This window comes from Anopheles merus, chromosome 2R, assembly GCF_017562075.2.
Source record: "Anopheles merus strain MAF chromosome 2R, AmerM5.1, whole genome shotgun sequence".
Classification (NCBI taxonomy): Eukaryota; Metazoa; Arthropoda; class Insecta; order Diptera; family Culicidae; genus Anopheles; species Anopheles merus.
In genome coordinates, this window is record NC_054082.1 from 19,603,243 (window position 1) to 19,623,121 (window position 19,879).

A 19,879-nucleotide genomic window follows, 5' to 3' on the forward strand; every position below is an offset into this window, starting at 1 on the left:
TATTCAATTAAAAACGCATTCCCTTCAAAAGGGCAGCAAAGTTGAGGCATCTAGGCTTGATTTGAAAATGATATCCCCCCACACGCTCACGCACACACACATCGCTGCAACTCTGCAACCTACACAAAGGCTGCTCTTTAACACCTCCTTCCAGCCCCATGGCGAACGATTTGCAAAGAGCGAAGCAACGAGCAAGAAAATAAAACATAAAAACTCATTAGGCTAGATTTAAACGGTGCGCACGGCCTGGTTGCACATACACACATCGACAACAACAACAAAAAATTGTACACACTACGCGCTCTCCGGTAATTACGGATTCCACCAGCGACCTATTCCCTTGGCCGAGATAGGCGCCAGACCAGACCGGACAGTAGCAACGGAATTGTTGAACAAATGTTGCAACCCGTGTGTTGCGTTTCCTGCGCATTCAAGCGAACGGGCCGAACGGTTTGGTCGGGCGTTTGGTGTCGTTCGTTGCGGTGAGAAAGTAGAAAAGTTTCTCTACAAACTTGGGCGTCGAGGACAAGCCCAAGTGGGATGGAAACACGGTACACGGCACGGCGGATAGATGGACACAGATGGGCTTAAGTACGACGGTCGGAATAGTGCCGGCAGCTTCGGTTGACACCTGATATGGCCCGAAAGAGCCCACGGTTGGCAGAGAGCGTTATCCACGTGCCGTGCCGAGCGTCCTACAAAGAGAGCGACTAAAAAAATGTAGAGATAGTTGTGCGCGACTTGCTTCATTTTCAGATGGTTCTCCTTCACGATGCTAGAAGCTCGGAAAGCGATTGCACGAGAACTGGGCAAGAAAATTCCACCACCTCCAACCGCAGCTACCATGTTATGGGCTTTTTTTTAAATGTTACAAGCCAAAGTATTTCCGCTTCAGCCGGCAGGGAAGCACAATGAAGCAATACAATGTCGCGGCGAGACACATGTTTCCGTGTTCATCAAGCGTGAAATTAGTTTTCCTTTTCTTTTTTTTTACCTCCTCTGTGTGATAGAAAGACTGTATGCTTTTTGAGCGCTCGTTCAACTTCCTGATATTGAGCAACTATTCCCGTACCCTTTTTTTTTGTGCAATCATGTCTATTCTTGCTCTTGTTTTTGCGTAAGCTGCTGTCCCCTTAAGCAAAGCTTCCCATAACGTAACGTTCCTGGGCGAGATGCATGGAACGTAGAGCGGCGCGGCGAAAGCAAACGCTCAACACTGCGGTGGTGGTAGTGGGATGGACAAAGTTTGTTTTAAAACTATTACGCGCTTTCCCTGTCATGGCGGAAGAAAGCGTGATTTAATTTAGAGGAAAAAATGCAAACATATATTAATAACGGAAACTACCCATCGCGGAAACCGACTGCTGCTGCCGCGCGGTGTTGCGGCTGCCGAGCGGCGCTAGCTTGTTTGATGTACATTTTTAATGAAAAGGGGTTTAAAAAAGGGACGGCTGACATTGTTCTCGACAGTATTTGCCATTGTTCTTTTCCGTGACCCTTGAAAGATGCGATGTTTAGATAAAACAAAAATTGGAGCTATTTTATGTTTAACGTGTATTGCATTGTTTAAAAAAGCGTGTTTTTTTTATTATTTTAACTCTATATTAGAGTAAAATAAGTAAATTTCATTTAATATGAATTTTAGAGAAGAATCTACATTACGTTCTGAAGCGACGAACAGCTATCATCACTGTAGTTATGATACATCCTCTTCGTGTGGCTTTAAATGTGCACGCGATGGAATTAAAACCATAAAAAAGGATGCAACTTTCAATGGAAATATAACGAATCCTGTTTCGTTCTGTCCAGTGTTGTGTTGCTGCTTACTGTCATTGGTTGTGTTCCGTTTATTTTTTTTTAGTATCGTTCTCCAAACGCCTTGAGTGAAACAGGTTACATTTATCGTCTTGCAGCACCATCTCTCTCCCTGCAAAGGGCGTAGCAAGAAATCGTAGTCAATTACGATAGCAAGTTACGAAACGGACGCAGAGATTTACTGCATTCAAGCATGCAAACACCGTTCCTTTGGCGCTCCCGAGGGGTTTCTACTGCCATAGTTACCCTCAGGTCACTTTCCGTTCCCACCGAAGACTTCCCGGAGACACTTTCAACCAATGGTGGCAAAGGCAGTGAACGGTGCGGGAAGTGAAGCCACTCTGTTTCGTTTGCAAGGTGCGCCTGCCTGCCCGCTTACCCCTTTGATATCTCAATTGCCTTTTAAGCTCTTTTTAACTGCAAGGACAGGGGTTCAGGCTGGCTGTCCGCATCGAGGCACACTGTAATGATTAGTAGAAAGTTAGATAAGTTGCGCCCGTTGCGAATAAGGATGACACAATTAATGATATCGGGAAACTGGTAACGAGCGCTTCAGGGACTTTTCCCTGATAACCAGGTGGCTGATGCCAGGCAGATCCTACAAAGAAGCTACACCTCATCGCTAAAGGGGTTTCGACTAAGGATAACGGAATAGGACTGGATGGTGTATTGTTACGGGCGACAAGCTAGTAGTGGTACCGTTTTCCGAAAAAAAATGAACCGATTATGCAGCCAATAAATCATGCAGCTTGCGGGCACCAAATTGCCGACCTTCTGTGTAGCGTACACTAGAAGAGAGAGGCAACTGCCACCGCTTACCCCGTACGTAACCAATCGGATCGGCCAATAGGTTTCCAATGGATACAAATCTGCCGAGGCGACTTCGGGCTCGGTTACCGTGTACAAGAAAGAAAAAGAAAAATCGGATTATTTTACCGGACACAGCTGAAGGGACTTTATTTCAAATGTAGGACGCACAGGGATACATGCCTGTGATAAGAGGGACCGCCGGGCGTTTCCATATTTGACCTCTCTTTAAGGAACCGATTGAAAGGGCAACAGATTGGGCAACCGGACAACAGATTACAATTTCATGCAAAGCGGCTTGCATGTGTGTGTGCTTTTTAAGTCTAAAATCACGTTCACTTGGAGGAAATATGGGGCGTTTTCTTTGATTTACTATGTCCCGAGCGTTCGTGGGCTCTGGGGTAAGGATATGATAATGTTGTGGATTTTTTTTCCCACGAGACCTAAGCGATATCGATATTTGTAATCAGGTTGTAAATATTATATTGCGTTAAATTGTTGTATTGCTGTAAATTACGGTTAGTATTGAATGCTGTATTTCCTGCAAACGCGATTGTTTAAGAGGACGCGTAATACATTACTCGTCGACCATTCAATCTTTATTTTCATACACCTTTTGCCTACCTTGTAGGCTCGTAGCGCAGTTCATGATCTGCAGTTTCAGTCAAATAATGTTTCGTACATTTGTACACCAAGCATGGGCTCCGATTTACATGTTCCATCTGTTGTATTCTGTACCGTTCGCATGTACACTTGCTGTTGGTACAACCTGCACCCAGTTGTGGTATGCTATTGTGTGCATTTGCAGCACTGCTCAAGGTTCGCGCGCCCCATTCAGCATCACCGGTGCACGAAGATTAGAGGGCATTGTGCGGCAAACGGAGAGCAAAATTTGAAGCAACAATATGTTTACACGACACGGGTACGTACCGACGCTGTATTGTTCTTCCGCTGTTCAAAGCAGGCCGCAGGTAGGCGTGAGCCTTTCATTCATGGCTGTTCGTACGGCATTCGACAAGGGAATGGTAAAACTATTTCATCGTGTTATATGTACACGTAACTGTATTCAACGAAGCTTCCGACCATCCAAGCGGTTACGTCTTAAGGCTCATGAGGATTAGTGGAATCTTGAATCTCTTCGCCTTCGCCCTACACCACACCACACTGAAGCAACCCCGACGGCACCAGAGCACGGCGACTCGTTTGCCCCGACGAGTAGTGTCCCACTGTTACGGCCAAAGGAGATGGTATTAAATTAATCCCTTCCCCAACCGGTTTCGTGCTATTGTGCGGGTGGTTCGATATTCCGATCATAAGCTCTACTTTAGCTTCACCAGTAGAGGCCACAACACACACACATCCACGCGCCGTCAAACGTGTCGGTCCAGGTGGTATGATGGCGTAATGGATGCCACAAATAGTTCGATCACAGCAGTTAAACCGAACACTCGGGCCTACTGTCGGGCGGATTCAAGATTCTGGGAAGCTCGGTCGCATCAAACCAGCCGCCCGGACCATGACCATCGGATCGGGGCGAGTTAGTAGATTAACGAAGGAGCTGCACCGAACCTTGTGGCACGCAGCGGGTGGAAAGCTGTCAAAGTCGAACCGGCAGAGGTAGCAGCAGCAGCAGCAGCAGCAGCAGCAGCAGCAGCAGCAGCAGCAGCAGCAGCAGCAGCAGCAGCCATAAATATGGTCATCAATCGACCATGAAAAGCTCTGCCCTTTCAGATCCGGATCGATGCGCGCTGATATCCGTAAAAGATTTACGAGAGCTATCTCTCTGTGCTGCCTGCTGCTACCAAACGCCCCGTTGCGTTCTCCCGTTTGCCCAGCTGCTCCCCCATAATGCGCATAATTCGGTCAGTAATTTCCGAAATTACGAGAGGCACTACTGTCCCTCGGTGGCGTGTATGGTTTATCCGATAAATTCCGATTCTCATTGCCGATCGATTGGTCGGTACGATTGGAGTTGCTGGAAACTGTTAGAGACTCACGCGTTAGTGTGAGTTGTGGGAATAACTTTTTTCTTCTTTTTGTTCGGTCTACATTTGATTCAATTAAGTAAGATAAAAAAGAATTGTCCCCACGCAGGCTCTGACACTTGCCCGTGGCAAACTTCTTAATGAATCGTGCAAATCGCGCTGTCGGCCGATAACGGTCACGGAAAGTTCCCAGTGGAGTGGAGCTCGTAATGCCTTAACAGACTGCACGGTATATGAACCCACCAAGCATATGGACGAGTTGCCGTCCCTGAAATCTCGTAGATATCTTGATGTAGGCCTCTTTTGTTTTTGTTTTTTTCTTTTTCTTTTCAATGGCTTCTCCCGTGCTGTTGCACCAGGCCTAAGTTGGAAGTCTATTTTGTGCGGTGGCCGGTGAGTTACACGTGCTACAACAACACCGGTGACCGCTGGGCGTGAAGTTTTGCGCAAAGCCTGAAAACTGTACCACAGCTCACATATAACAGAGTCCATAGAGAGAGAGAGAGAGAGAGAGAGAGAGAAAGAGAGAGAGAGAGGATGGCCCGTGAGAACCAACTAACTCTCCAGAAAAACCAATGACAGCATTAAAACTTTCGGCCCCGACCTCGACATCAATTGTGGGCATACTTTGGATGTAAGTGTGTATGGATGTGTGGCTGGTAAAAAGGTGGAAAGATAAAAGTGGAAATGATGATGGGCACTTGAGAAGACACACAGCTGCTGGACACGCTGGTCCGGTAAGCGTAACCTTTCCTTTTTCTTTCCTTTCCCCCCATCCTCTCTGTCCAGCAATGCGCAACGGGTCCGAAAGTGTACGGTTATCCCCCAAACCCAAACCCACTCGGATCCAACCGGATGCCTTTGTAATGGATGGTGCACGGTTTTCGGCTGGCTTAGGATCAGCTCTGAGCTCGGTTGGAGGAGGGAACGCGTTGGTGAAAGTTTTCTTTTCCACCATCTCCAGTCCCTGGCGCTTTCCGGGCAAGTTCTCCTGTGCGGGGAAGCAGAACCAGCCCAGCGAAAGGAAAACGTGTGGCATTTGCAATTAAATTGTTTCGATTGTTATTCTTGCAATTCTTGCTCTCTCTCTCTCTCCTTGCTAGTAGCAAACGTTTGGGTGGAATGTGTTTTTCTGTGCATACCTGTGTTTATGTGTGTGTGTGTGTGTGTGTGTGTGTGTGTGTGTGTGTGTGTGTGTGTGTGTGTGTGTGTGTTTGGAGTTGTTGGCTTTGGTTCATAATTTTGCAATCAAAACAACATCGCACTGGCGGAACAACCAGAACCACTTAAATTATTGCATGTTTCGGCTGCGTGTGGGAAAAGTATTGCTGTTATGATCGTCCTTTCCTGTTGGCCGTGGTCGGGCAGATGAACGCAAAGCGCAATGCCAGGCCAAACCAAGTCCGGGCCGATTAGTTTAGGTTTACCATTTCTTGCTCACCGGCCGCTCTTGGCTGTGGTTTGGGCATTTGCCTCCATCGTGGCCGAGTTTTTTTGAAAAAGTTTCCCGTTACGGTGAAGAATTTTTGCTGCGGTCAAAAATGTTACCCAAGCTGCTTGAGAAGCGTAATGCTTTGCGCATTACAAAAGTTGGGACTTTGGTGGGACCATTTCTGTGCGGGCGGTTTTCTTCCGCCTTTCTACTATGGACGTGCAATCTGGCGCTCATGGTTGCCCCTTTCTCCCCCCGTTTCTTAAGGTGGCAATTCACAAATTACAATGAAAAAAAAGCACATCAAACAAACCGAACCAGCACGAATGGAAGGGCGCAATGCAAAACCAACTGAGAGCGACAGCATCCTTTTGCGGTTCTATTATTTATCTGTGTGTGTGTGTGTGCTTTCGGTGGAGAGTTTTTTAACCAGGAATAAAATTCAAAATAAAAAAAATTAAACCGGAAGACTATTGACAACAAAGGAAGCCATTCTTCGAGAGTCATAGTTCGGTTTGAAAGAATCCACCCCCTCTCCTCCCGTAGCCAGGTTGGTCCGATCGAGCGAATGGATTGTGCGAGAAGCAGGAAGATGAGATAGTCAAAAAGTTCCCAAGAAAGAAAGTTGCCTTTTGTGCGGAATTGGCAAGTCAGTGGTTAGCTTTTCGAAGCTCTACTTTTTTCGCACATACTCTCTTTCCCTCTCTCCGTCTCTCTTCCTCTCTCCCGATGATACCATGCTGGCACCTCGTCGCCATTTTTCTGTGCGATTTCGAGCGCTTTATTTTCCTGCCACACAAAAGCGTGCAAACTTTTCCAATTTTCTGTCGAATCATAATTTTCCAGTAATTTGGCCGAAAAGTTCCATTTTCCGAACCTTCCCTTCCCGGCGTACCCGTAAACGGCAGTGGCCCCCCCTTCTTTCTTTTGCAGGGCAAAGACAACCACCTACAACCGCCCTGCCAATTCGGGGCAGGGGCACTGTAGCAATGTTTTAAGGGATGAAGAAGGAATTAGTGCGCTTTGACCCGAGCAAATATGGTGAATCGCAAGCACACGGTGGATTTCGGGGGTGTATTGAGATAGGGGCGCTGTATATAAGCTCGCCAATTCGTAGCAAGTGGCGGTGTGCGAAGGCAAAGAGCGAGAAACTTTGAGCACACAAGCAAAGAGACAGAAAAAAATGGAACCAACTTCGACAGCCTCGACAAATGGAACTTTCTTTCTTTCCTCCACACACCGCGCACAGCTCGAAAGCCGCACAGAGTCGTACGCAAAACCGCAAATGACAATCTGCTAGCATAACGATGCACACACACATACCAGGACACCTCATGCACTTTCACTTCACCTTCATGTGGCGACCGTAATTTCCCGTCCCCGAGAAGGTCCGTTCCGGATGCTTTTCCGAAATGCTTGAAAGTTCGAACAACCGAAGGGTGCGCAATGTGGCGGCACCGTACCCATTGCATAGATTAGAATCGGAAAAGCATCTCGCACCACCAACGGTCTGTGGTCTGTGGGTGCTGGAACTGACTTGGCACTGCAATTACAACATCCTTCATCTTTGGGGCGGTGGTCATATGAATGTGAGTGTGCTTTTTTTGTAGTCGTACCATTTTCTCCAAACCACGATGTGCATGTCCGGTGGGCCGAGCTCTTTCGCACCGCCTGAGCTACGGGGAAAGCCGTGGGCGGTGAAGCTGTAAACCCCAGACCCAGACTTCGTGGTGGTGGCCATAATCTGTTGGTAAAAATTATTAATCCTTGTTTATGAGTGGAACGTTACGGCGGGAACCATTTCCCAAGGTGAGCTGATGTTTGTTTGTTCTGTTTTGCCTGTATTTGCTCATTTCTTTAGCACTCGTATTTAGCTGAAATATGCATGGTATGTGAACAGCACAGGAGTGTAATTAAAGCGTGGTTGGGATCTTACCGGTAACCGGTGCAAATATTCGAAAAGAATATTCGATTTGTTTTAGTTTTTGGTTTAGCCTGAGCATGACAGCATTTAAAAAAAGAAATCTCCAATGTTCTGTAAGAGCTTTGCCATTGACTGTTGTTAAAAAATGTATGCCCTACCAAGTAATGGTGAACAGGCAGGATATCGTGGTCGACTTAAAGCAAATACTTTATCCTATGGGTTGATGAGTTAATGACAACATGTATTAGTGCCTACAGGACTTTCAGCGACAGTGAACAGAGGATTACACGACTTGTGTGTTCATCTTGTTCGATGACTGATAAAGCGGTGCCTTACAAATAACTTCACGCCAAAAGCTTAGCGAAATAGGCATAGCAAAATAATGAAAAATATGTGAATAATCATAGTGAATAGTGTCTGGTTTTGTAATCGACTTGGATGCTTATTTTTCTTCGTACTATCTATTGTTTATTTATAACATGTTTCGATAGCCAAATTCTTGAGAACGTCTCCAGTAAACACTGTGACGTGCGTTTGCGTTTGTATCCTCTCGACACACATTCTACACATCGTCAGCTCCACAGCACGTACGCTTCATTTACGGCCGGGCGTACTAATGCTAAAGCTCATTAACTAAACCCAGCTCTTTTTGTCATTAGGGAACGATTCGTTAAACAGCAGCTCCTCGAGCGCTCGAAAACGGCTGCTCGCGCTCGTCCGCCGTAAAATCTCTCTGTTGGGTGAAGATTCGCTGCGGTAGCGTCAAAATGGCCGGATAATGTGTCTTACGCACCACTCACCAATCTAATTACGATACTAAAACTCATCCGTACCATTCCGAAGGAGGTTCCGAAATGTTCCGTGGAACTGGTGGATCGAGATTTACTCCCTGTCACTTCCGGGGGCGGTGTGAGCGATGCTTCCATTTGAAGGAAAATTAAATGTTCGTATTATGTTTTTTTTTCATTCGCCCGTTTCCCGAAACCATCATGTGTTGTGTGGATCACGGGGTGCGCAGGGAGTTGCCAGTAATGCTCCCAGGGAAGCGTTGTCTTCCACTGACGTCAACCAATCCCTCCCGGGGAATGCTTTTTCCGCGAGGGTTTCTGTCATTAAAAATGCGTTTCAGCTCGTGCGTACACGCTGTCACTGAGACATTGCTCGCGACAAACGTCTCAAGTCGCGTCTCGTCGCTGGTGTACGGTCGGCTCCAAGTGCCACTCGGCGTACACTGATGGAATATCAATTGCTCTACGGGTTGAGTTTCTTCCCTGGGCCACACATCACGCCACCGCACACTAGCTAGCAGCCTTGGCGGCAGCAGAGCCGCGCTGTGACATAAATCTTATTAATTATCGTCTCACACTCTCTCTATCACTCTCTCTCTCTCTGTCTCTCTCTCTCTTTCTAACGCCATCTCTTTCCGGGTTATGCTCTACTTACAGGAACGCTCGTACTGCTGTGGCGACGAGGCTCGAATGTGCTTACCGCTTCGCAGCTGATGGTTACGCGTGACGAGCGGATACGGCTTGTCAACGGGTATAATCTGGAGATCTCCGAGCTGGAACCGCAAGACGCCGGTGACTACGTCTGTCAGATCAGCGACAAGGTCAACAAGGACCAGGTGCACACGGTGGAAATTCTCGGTAAGTTTTGACGCCGACGTAATTTATGGCCCAAATCGCAGCAAGAAAAACGGTCCCGGGCCCACGCCTGTCCCCTGCTCCGGTGGGAGTCGACGCGGCGTGTGCGAAATGAAGGGCAAACCGGTAACTTAAGAAGCGTTCTCCGCTAATCACGGTGAACGAACCACCTCGCAAGCTCAGAAGACGCTACTGACGAATGTCTTCCCGGGTCGGCCGGGATCACCTAAGCGGGATGGCTCGATGATTGAAAGCTTGTTAGCCGTGCGGACGTAACAATGTACCATCGGGCCGGTGCATGGCACCCACTTTGCCTTGGTGGACTGGCCAAACGTTCCAGGCACCCCGTACTGCCCACACTACCGCTTTTGCCTGGACGCACCAAGGGAGAGGGATGAGGAGGGAAAAGTTACATCCTTTGAGCGGGTCAAAAGTTTGTTCGCTTGATTGAATTTAAACGAATGTTTGACGGCTTGTGTACGCTTCACGCACCGGTTACGAAGCAGGAATGCACCCTTTTTGCTAAGCCTTCAGACACCACCCCCCTGAAGTTTGGGTGGGGGGTGGGGGGGGGGGTGATTTGCCCCGGTCGACGTGAGTGAGACCTTCCCCGAAGTGCCGCTGCCCCTGATGCGCTTACGTACGGCGTTGAAAGGTGGTTAGTGGTTGTTGGTTTTTAGTTTGTAATAAGTTTAGCCCCTTTTGCTCGATGATGCATACATGATTGGGATTGGGAGGGGTTTACTGTTGCGCGTACGGTAAGGCTCGGGGTGGTGGTGATGGTGGGGACGAATGAAGAGCACGTGCCCGTGTGCAGCATGGTAACAAGCACGTTCACGTGGCATTATGCCGTTACAACCCACCAACGCGGGCGCTGTGTTTCACTTAAGCAACTTCTTTACAACTCGTTTAACGCGTTTAACGATACTGAAAATCATCGAACAACAGCATGCGATTGTATCTTTTTTTTATTTACGTTGCAGGGCTTAGCATGTTTTGTTATTTGGTGTTTGTTTATTTTATTCCATTTCAAGTATCTTTGTTAATTGTTCCTCGTTCTTGGAAAGCTCAGCTCCAGAATTAGGGGATGATAGTGTTGAATTTGTTTGAGGTTAAGTTAAGGAAAGTTGCGGCAAAAATTTTTCTGTTTGAATTATTTCTTTTACTTTTTCGTCATTTTATTTATTCTATAATTGAAATATCTCGTCGTATTCCTCAACCTATCCTTGTTTCATCGGTAATCGGTTGAATTGTCAAAAGCATGTTTGCTTCAATCAGTTAGGTCTACAGAATGTGAAAAATGACATACCAATCATGATCTAAGCGTGGTGCTCTTTTTATAGACTTCCCATTAACAATAATTGGTTTTCGGGATGTGAAACATTTCTCCGAAAATTGTAATCAAATGCTGTTTTAGTTCCCGAAATTTAAAAAAAAACTGTCATGTCATGCTTCTGCCAAATGTTGCACCCCAATCAACAAAACCCTCGTTTTCTTGGAGCTAGTTAGCATCATTTGCCTGGCTAAAGTTGGTCTTGGGGGATAAATTACCCCCCACCCCTCCCCTCCTCCCCTGCAACCGTGAGTGGTGTGTGCAATTATGACGATTCGTTGGGACAAACAGTTGTAAGGGTTTTTCGATCTCACTACTTGCAGCCGCGAGAAACACGAAACACACCACCGGGATAGTTGTTACCGCCTTTGATGTACTGCGAAACGAACAACCTACCTCCATCGTCCCCCCGGCCCCAAATGCATCAAATAACTGATGATAGTTCACGTGCGGCGCTACCCTAACGTATCCCGCAACTCATCCAATCGTGACAGTAACGCACACCTTTCAGCTCGTTAGGCAGCTCGCAGGATCGCACTTTAACCCATCGGATGATAATAATATGATGCGCAGCGGAAAAGGGGCTGGGGTGGAGGAAGGAAAAATAAACTAAAAAAGCAGACACACACACACACAAAAAGCAGTTCACCAAATAACTTTTTCACCCAAGCGACAAGGCAGGGCGGCGGGCAGGGTGTGAAGGCGTAACGATGGAGCGAGCATGTATTTACTCACTGCCGGCAACTTCGCCCCGATGGAAGGCCCTCCCCAGCAGGGCCAACACTCATTTCTTTGCTTCACTGATGCGCAGCAATATTTCGTTCTCCCTGTTTCCCCACTGCCAGTCACCGAAACTTCGCAGGTGTGGCTGTATGTGTGTGTGTGTGTGCACGCTTAGGCCTCGGGACGTACCGACAGACGCCAACTTCAGAAGACCGACTTTCGGCACGCTTCAGCTCCAACGCTTTTCTATCGCGTGCAGACGCGCGCGCGTCTCCTTTTCATCCGTAATGATGATGAGATGAGGCAACGTCAATACGCGGCTGGTTCGCACATGATGCCCACACAAATCCCCCACACTGCCCTGGCTGCCGACCCTGTGCCACTAGTTTGGATGTGTGCTTCAGCATCTGGGTGGCTTTTTTGTGTGTGCACTACTCGCTCTAGAATGCGGTAGCGAAGGTACAATCATTGCGCATCAAATTCCTTCGGCCCCTACGGGGAACCGTTTCGTTGAGTAAACATGCATGAAAAGAAATTGAAGATACACACCACCCGTCATCACAGCTTCCAAGTTGTAGCTTCCTTTTCTTTTTACGCGGCACATACTGGTGGCAATACTGTTGCTACGGGCGTGAAGGTTTGCGAAGCCAGAATCGTCCCCTAGAAGCGGGTCCCTTTTTTGCCTTTCGCTTTAAGAACTTCCAAGTTTCTCTCCATCTCTTAGAGTCTCTCTCTCTCCCTCTGGTAGCTCTGATTGTAAGGCTGGTAAGGTAGTTGAACCTATCCCAAGGTAGACTAGCTCCACAAATGGTGCTTTGTTTCTGTTCCGGTTCCGTTTGGGTCTCGCTTCAACCCCCCTTCTACGCCTTATGGTCGCATGTGAGTAGTTGCTTTTGCTTAGATTACCGCACGGGGCGCGTTGTTGACGGACGAAAGATAGTGGAAGCAGCAATTGACTCGTGACGGAGGTACCCTGGGCACAACAAATGAGAAATGAAGTCGGCAAGCCAAGAATGGCCCCCCTGGTTCCAGCTCACTCGCAAGCCGCATTCAAAGTTCATTGAATCCGCACTCGCCGGACGCGTGGAGAGAACGGGAGTGCCGAGCGAAGCCACTGCCCATTCGGGATGATGATATCGTTTGGAAAAATACACATTCCGTACCTCCAACACCCCTCCATCCCATCCAACCGCCGGCACCTCAATTTGATCGTCCACGAGAATCAGCTTCACTACTCTGCGGCCGAAGGTATGGAGCCACTTTTACTTCCATCACATTGCCGAACCCGTTGCCCTGGCTGCCATATATGCGGGTGTGTGTGTGTGTGTATGTGTTTGTGTCTGTGGTTGTGTGCCGCACGTGTTCATCTAGTCACGAGTGCCACTATTTGCTTAGCAGCGAGACGTTTCCGCTGCTGCGCTGCCTGCGGTGTATGCGCCCCGCAAATATTGCTGAATAGATCTTGGACGCGACGGTTCCTTCATCACTCCCCCCCTCCCTCCACCAGACGTTCGCTCTGATATTAGAAAGCAAGCGATAAAGCCTCCACGATACCAAGCGAGGGGAAAGGATTTGGGAAATGGGGGACAACGCCCACACAGTCGAGCCGCGCATGAGGACGGTGGATATTGAAATAACTCAAATTCATTCCACACAGCACACACACTGGTGGCCTGCATCGCCGTTGCCGCCAGTTGACGGTGAAATGCATTTTTATCAAGCAAACCAACCGTACCGACCTGTACACCACCACCACCGTCGTCTGCTGATGATGCACAACCCCCCACGTCATGTTTAATGTCACACCGGGTTGAATTTGCAACTGCCTCGCTCACACACTCCGGTGCGATGGTATGATTGCATGAATGCTGCCGGAGCTGCCAATGACTCCCAAGCTCGTTGGGTGAGTTTTATGGGCGGAAGGTTTGAATATTGCAGCCCTTCCAACCCCTCCCCCCGTGCCACACACACACACACACACACACACACACACACACACACACACACACACACACACACACACACACACACACACACACACACACACACACAGACACACATATATACACACACACACACACACACACACACACACACACACACACACACACCACACACACACACACACACACACACCACACACACCCACACACACACACACACACACACACACACACACACACACACACACCACACACACACACACACACACACACACACACACACACACACACGATGCCAGCGAGCTGCTTTACAATCAATCAGCGCAGGCAAGCGATAAATGGTGGGAAGCGAGAGTCGGCTGGTTATGCACGCTCGCTTGCGTTTTGGCATCCTTTTCAAAGTCAATTTTCACTCAACAACTCTCCCGAACGTACGGCGGTGGGGGAAAATATGAACCAACGAGCTGTGTGCTGGCAGGAAAGTTTGCGAACTGCATGAAAGAAATAGCAAGCACACGGGAGGAGGTGGAGGTAAAATAACCAACCGTAGTCTCTTTTCTACCGCTTCGCCCGTGAATTTGGGCCGCCAGTAATGAACCTTTGGGTGCATGCGGAAGTGAACAGGTTTATTTTTTTCGGTAGGATTAAAAAAGTTTCAATTGATTTATTATTCTTCCCAGCTCAGCACATCCCCCCCCCTTCACCGCACTCCGTAATCGTTGGAGTTTTCTTTGGGGTGTACTTTTACGGGTGCAGGTGCGGGGGGGGGGGTTTCCTTGCTTTGAGTTCCATACTCTTTTAACTTTAACGCTTTCATCCTCTGCTGTTGTGCATATACCTGTCGTTGAGTGGAAGTGACTTTTTACAAGTCAGTTTCCGTTCGTTGCTCAGTGCCACAGATGATTTTTGTCTTGTTGTTATTGCAATGCTCTCTCTCTCGCTCTCTCTCTCTCGCTTTCTCTCTCTCTCTCTCTCTCTCTCTCTCTCTCTTGCTGGTTCTTTATTTCATTGCACCGATAAAGTAGAGTCTCTTTTTGTACTTACCGAAAAGAGACTTGCTTAAGTTACCGTAAGCTTACCTTTTTTCGTCAAGTGAATGGTTAGAGCTCCACTGAGCTGAAATTATTATACATTATTTAACTTTCTTATGTTACACTTCTTTAATTACCTGCCCTTTTACGGGTCACGCAATCTCATGCAGCAGCTACAATACAACATTTCCCTCACCTTAATTAAGTTTAATACTTGCTCAGCTCTTCTGTGTGTGTGTGTGTGTGTGTGTGTCCTGAAAGTGAAATTACTATACACAAAAAAGTGCACAACACCGAATTGATAGATTACCCATCGGAGTCAAGTCATATAATTACCAGCGCAATCTGGGCGGAATGGGATGGGGGTGCTCAAGTGTCGAGTGCAGTGCGTCCGGTCCCGGCCTCGCGTAAATTATGTTTGCATTTCCCGAATGCAATCATCTGATGAGCCAAGTGGTTATTTATTAATTTTTAATTAACATGCGTAAAATTGAATCAATACACATTGTGGCATGGACGGCTGCGCGCGTGTGTGTGTGTCAGTTTATATGCAAAAGAAAACACAGAAACAGAGAAAACATACACATCGCCCCGATCCGCGGGTATGAGTGAGTTGCGAGTAGCACCATTAACCAACATCACTGATTTTCTCCTTCCTGATTGCACACCACTCACACATTTTCAACAATGGAGTTCCATCGGAATTGTTTTTTTTTTTTCTCAAGTGTGGAAAACAATGGAGCATGTTATTATCATTTGTTGCTAGGGGGGTAGCATTGTGTTTTGTGGCTTATTTGCAGTAAATGCCTTTCCACAAATTTGAAGCGTTTGGTTTGGTAGGTAATCGTGCGATTTAATTTCACATTTTCATCCTTTTAATAAAGTGCAATGTGTTTTGAGTTCATTTGTTTGTTTGTTCAAGGCTTTTTATTTCCTGTAAATTACTCGATTAAAGCCTTTCTTTTCCCCTTGTCACAAGAAATATAGTTGGTCATCACACTACAAATAATCGTTAGCGAGAATCGAGGCCATGCTGGCCGGCACAGAGAGATAAACTGAATGGTACAGGGACGTCGCACGAACCTCCAACAAAAAGCGTCCCTTAACTTATAAACGAATGTACACATACACAACACAAGTAGGGAGAACAAGAAACAGGAAGAGACTGCACGACACTCAAAGGCACGTTCAGAAAATGGATTGCTTTGGAAGGCTGGAATGCTCCTCAGCCCCATCATTGCCCACAAAGAAATGAAAGAAACAGCCACAACAACAAGAAATATAACAACAAAAACACTCAAAATAAACCGAGCAAGTAAAGGCGAAAGCAAAAAACACCTCATTCCAATTTCCGCCCGCCCTGCCGCCCAGGGCCGCCACGTTCGCTCGTGCACGAATTGGTCACATCTGAATCGCCGGCCAGAATTAGATATGAAGCTAATCCTTTTTCTGTTGTCCCACAAATTGTTGCCCCCGGCTTCGTCTTCAGCTCACTACTCCACTTTTTGCCACCCCTCCGGGGCGGTTGGCGCATTCCACCGAGACCAACCACGTGTACGTACGTACCCGTGGCCGAAAGCGACCAGGCGCCTCCATCGTGCGCGGTGTGTCGTTCCTGTGGCGTTCCTTGAGCTTGCTTTTGCTAGCCGGGTTTTGTAAGAAATAGAAACATGCTTCCTTCCACTGCACGTGTGCTGTTGGCCCTTTCCCTTCCCCTCCTGACGCTCTCGAACTCCCTTGGCGCTTTTGCCATTGGTTGCCATGGCTTGTACAAACCGGTCGCTCCGGTGCGGGGAGACGAGCGGCTTCGCGGGGAAGGATATTAAATGTTTTGTGCTATTTACACCCGAAGAAAATGGAAAGAAATTGAACCGTTTGCTTTTGAAACGGTGCGCTTTGCCGTACGGTGGGATGCCGTGCTCCCGTTACGAACACGTTGTGTGTGCCGATTGCTTCTACAATATCATCCTACCCCACCAGGCACCGACGGAGGTCGCATTTGATGTGCAATCATGTGGCTGAAAGGCACAGGCTGACACAGGTACAGATTGTACAAAACGGTGGAAACAAAACTTTTAACTGCCGTCTCGTCAACCCCCCCCCCCCCCCCCCACCAACGGATGATCCGGAGCTGACGGACGACTGTGGAGTGAGGGGATACGCTCCTGCCGGGCGTCGACGAGAGCACGGAACTTTTGCTCATCCACCTTCCGGTTTTGCCGATGCAGCTCGCTACATTTATCCACATCCGTACGTTTCCGTTTGCACCACACCACACCTCACACACACCCGCACCGGTTGTAGCAACATCCAGCGGTACACCGGGGGTCGGTTGACACCAGATTTCATTCACCACTCAGTCCCCCGGCGGTCGGGATAGCGGCAGGATGATCTTTTTAATAATTTATAAACTTCCACCGAACACATCAGGCAGACCGGCGAGAGCGAAAAACATCATTCAGGGAGACTTTTTTGTTTTGTTCGGTGACCTCACTTTTCCTGCCACATCGCCACCTCGCTCTTTGATGCCCGTCCCCGTCTAGGTTGGTTAGTTAGTGTTTGCTTCTCGCACATCCGGAGCAATTCGCTCGTCGAGCAAAAGTTGCTGGCAGGAACACGGATACACACCAAAAAGTTCTTGCTTCAAACTTATCTGATGCGTTGATAGTGGGTGCGACAAACAGCAACGAAAGAGTTGCATGTGTTTCATCGGAGGGCAAGAAAAAAGGGAATGCTTCTTTGTGGAAAGACTGGTACACCAGTTAGCGTACTGATATTGATGTGAAAATGGGAGAAGCTACGACTTGAGCTTGAACTATTCTTCGATCATCCTTCAATACACCGGCTGTTTTAATTTGGAGAGCATACGGTGATGGGACCACCGCAGTTTGGTTGTTTTATTTCCCATTAGCTTGCAAACCCATTACTGTACTTCATTCTCCGCTACTACTTCTACTGCACCACGCTCAGGCTCGCGTGGTGAATAATCAATATTCGAATTGCATACCAAGACAAACACCGTGGCCGCCCATTCTCGCTGGTCGCCGTGGATCGTGCGCCCTATGTGTGGTTCATCTTGTGCCGGTTCCCATTGCAGCCAGCTGGTCAGTTGATTCCATTTGGTCCGATTTTCTCCGCGTGCTGCGAGAACAGCAAACAACAAAGGGTGGCGGAAAAGAAGAAATGAAAACTTTGCAAAACACATCTTTTCGTTACCGCCTGGCCGGAAGGGACACCCAAATTGCTGGCGCGGTGCTAGCCACAGCCCAGTGTAAACCACAGCCAACGTTCGCCAGCGTTTGGGCGGTGGTGGTGGTGCGGACGGTGCCTCACGTGTAGTACAAGTGCATCTCCTTCCCCCATTGCCACTTTCTCGCCCCAAAACCGAAATGGTTGGTCAGTTGAGTTAGGTTCACCAAACCCCAAAAGTATGGCTGGGCAGAATGACATAAACACTCACACTCACACTCACACACAGCTTGTGGGGCTAACCAATGGCAAAACACGCCTGCTATGCAATAACCAGAACACAGCACACACATACAGACACACAACCTACAAATTGCATTGCAATGGTCAAGTACTGCGACCTGGGGCTGGAAAATGTTGCTGTACGCCGCTCTTAGTCTCTCTCTCTGTCTTTTCTCTTTCTCTTTCTCTTTCTCTTTCTTTCTTTCTCTCTTTCTCTCTCTCTCTTTCTCTCTCTCTCTCTCTCTCTCTCTCTCTTCCTGATCATTATTTACCGAGTGGGAGTAGAAGAAAGATTCCAAAGCAACCTAGAACCGGAAATGAAAAGTACATGTGTAAAATGGTGGTACCATAATTCATAATTTACAATTTCCCAACGACCCACCCACCAACAGCAAGGGGTGAGGAGGGGGGGAGGGGTGGGGAGGAAATGGCACAACCACAAAGAAACACATTTTTGCTGCCTCGTGGTCGGTCAGTCGCCTGCGGACAGGCGAAGGTGGTAAACACTAATCTCGGGGAATAGTTTTGGCTTTCGGGTTGAGCTGGTACAGATGATCGTTACGATGAGCGTGGGTTGTGGTAAACGAAACAAAATGCAATGAGAGAGAGAGAGGGGAGAGGGATAGAGCGCAAAAAATGCCCTAACGATCGCAATGAGTGGTGCTCGTGTATGTGTGTGTATGTTTGGACAAGAACGCTAGCCTGGGGCAGAGCTTTTGGTGCAGAAACTTCACGTACGGCCCTGCAAATAATATCTGAAAATGAAGAAAAGTGGACACACCGTCCCCTTCTCACCTCGCTCCATTCCGGAAACTGAAGGAAAAAGGGCAACCATCGTTCCGAGCAAACCAATGGGCTAGTAGTGCGCGTTTGGTAGATGATGTTTTAAATTGAATGCTGTTTCTCTGTCGCTGGCTCTTTTGTATGATGGCCCGAAAGCTCGCCCGAAGACGCCCGGGGCAGACTGCAGCTGCCCGGGAGGACGTGCTGCGCTGGGAAAAAGTCAATGGATTGAATGAACTTTTCGGTGCAGCATAAAACCCCGTGCGCGTCTGTGTAGTGTGTGTGTGTATGTATGAGCGTGATGTGGTACGGTGCGATAAGTAGGTTCAGCACCGACAACTTTCCTGCCCCAAAAACGGCATGCGAAGGAACGGCACACTTTGGCCACCTTCATGCCCATTTTCTTGGGAACGTGGGAAATGAAGTGGAAGTTTATTAATAAGCTTTTTCTGATTGCACTGACAGCTAGCAGCGCATATGCGATGGGTGGAGGTGGGATCGTTTATTGTAAACTTCCCAACGGCACGTTTCCAATACAACGCATTTGTTGTGAGAGGGGGAAAAGCGAGGTAATTGGTGCAGAGATGCATCGCTTGATGAAAGTTTACCGGTTTTGGGGAGAAAGATTTTGCAAGATTTGTTATGCAAAGTTTCGCATACATTTGGAATGTGCAGTCGGTGTGGGAGCGTTGATCTGATGGCGCTGTGCTACGGGAATAAACTGCATTGGGAATGGAATGGGCCCCACACAGGAACACGTGCTGGGATGGAGGTGTTTAGGAATGGAGCACTGAAAAGGAGTTTCAAACACTTCAGTCCAGATTTTAGTGAAAACTTCAAGTCTCGTATAGCAAGGAATGGCTATGTAACTTCGTGGTATTTAATAACGTCTCGAAAGCTTGTACTGGCCGGTATAACTGCGTAGGTCGTTATGCCAAATAGAAGAAGTAAAAAATTTACAAGAATACAGACCACACCATTAGTATTTA

The 19,879-nt window shown here is 47.9% G+C and overlaps 1 protein-coding gene across 5 annotated transcripts in view; it reads left to right on the plus strand.

The window, feature by feature from the left end:
• The window catches only part of LOC121587648 (limbic system-associated membrane protein), a 235,887-nt gene that overhangs the window by 172,800 nt on the left and 43,208 nt on the right, over nucleotides 1-19,879 (plus strand). For all 5 annotated transcript variants that reach the window (XM_041904617.1, XM_041904615.1, XM_041904614.1 and 2 more), the window contains one exon: nucleotides 9,409-9,609. In XM_041904617.1, the coding sequence (XP_041760551.1) occupies nucleotides 9,409-9,609 (201 nt within the window). The remainder of the gene's footprint in view (nucleotides 1-9,408; nucleotides 9,610-19,879) is intronic.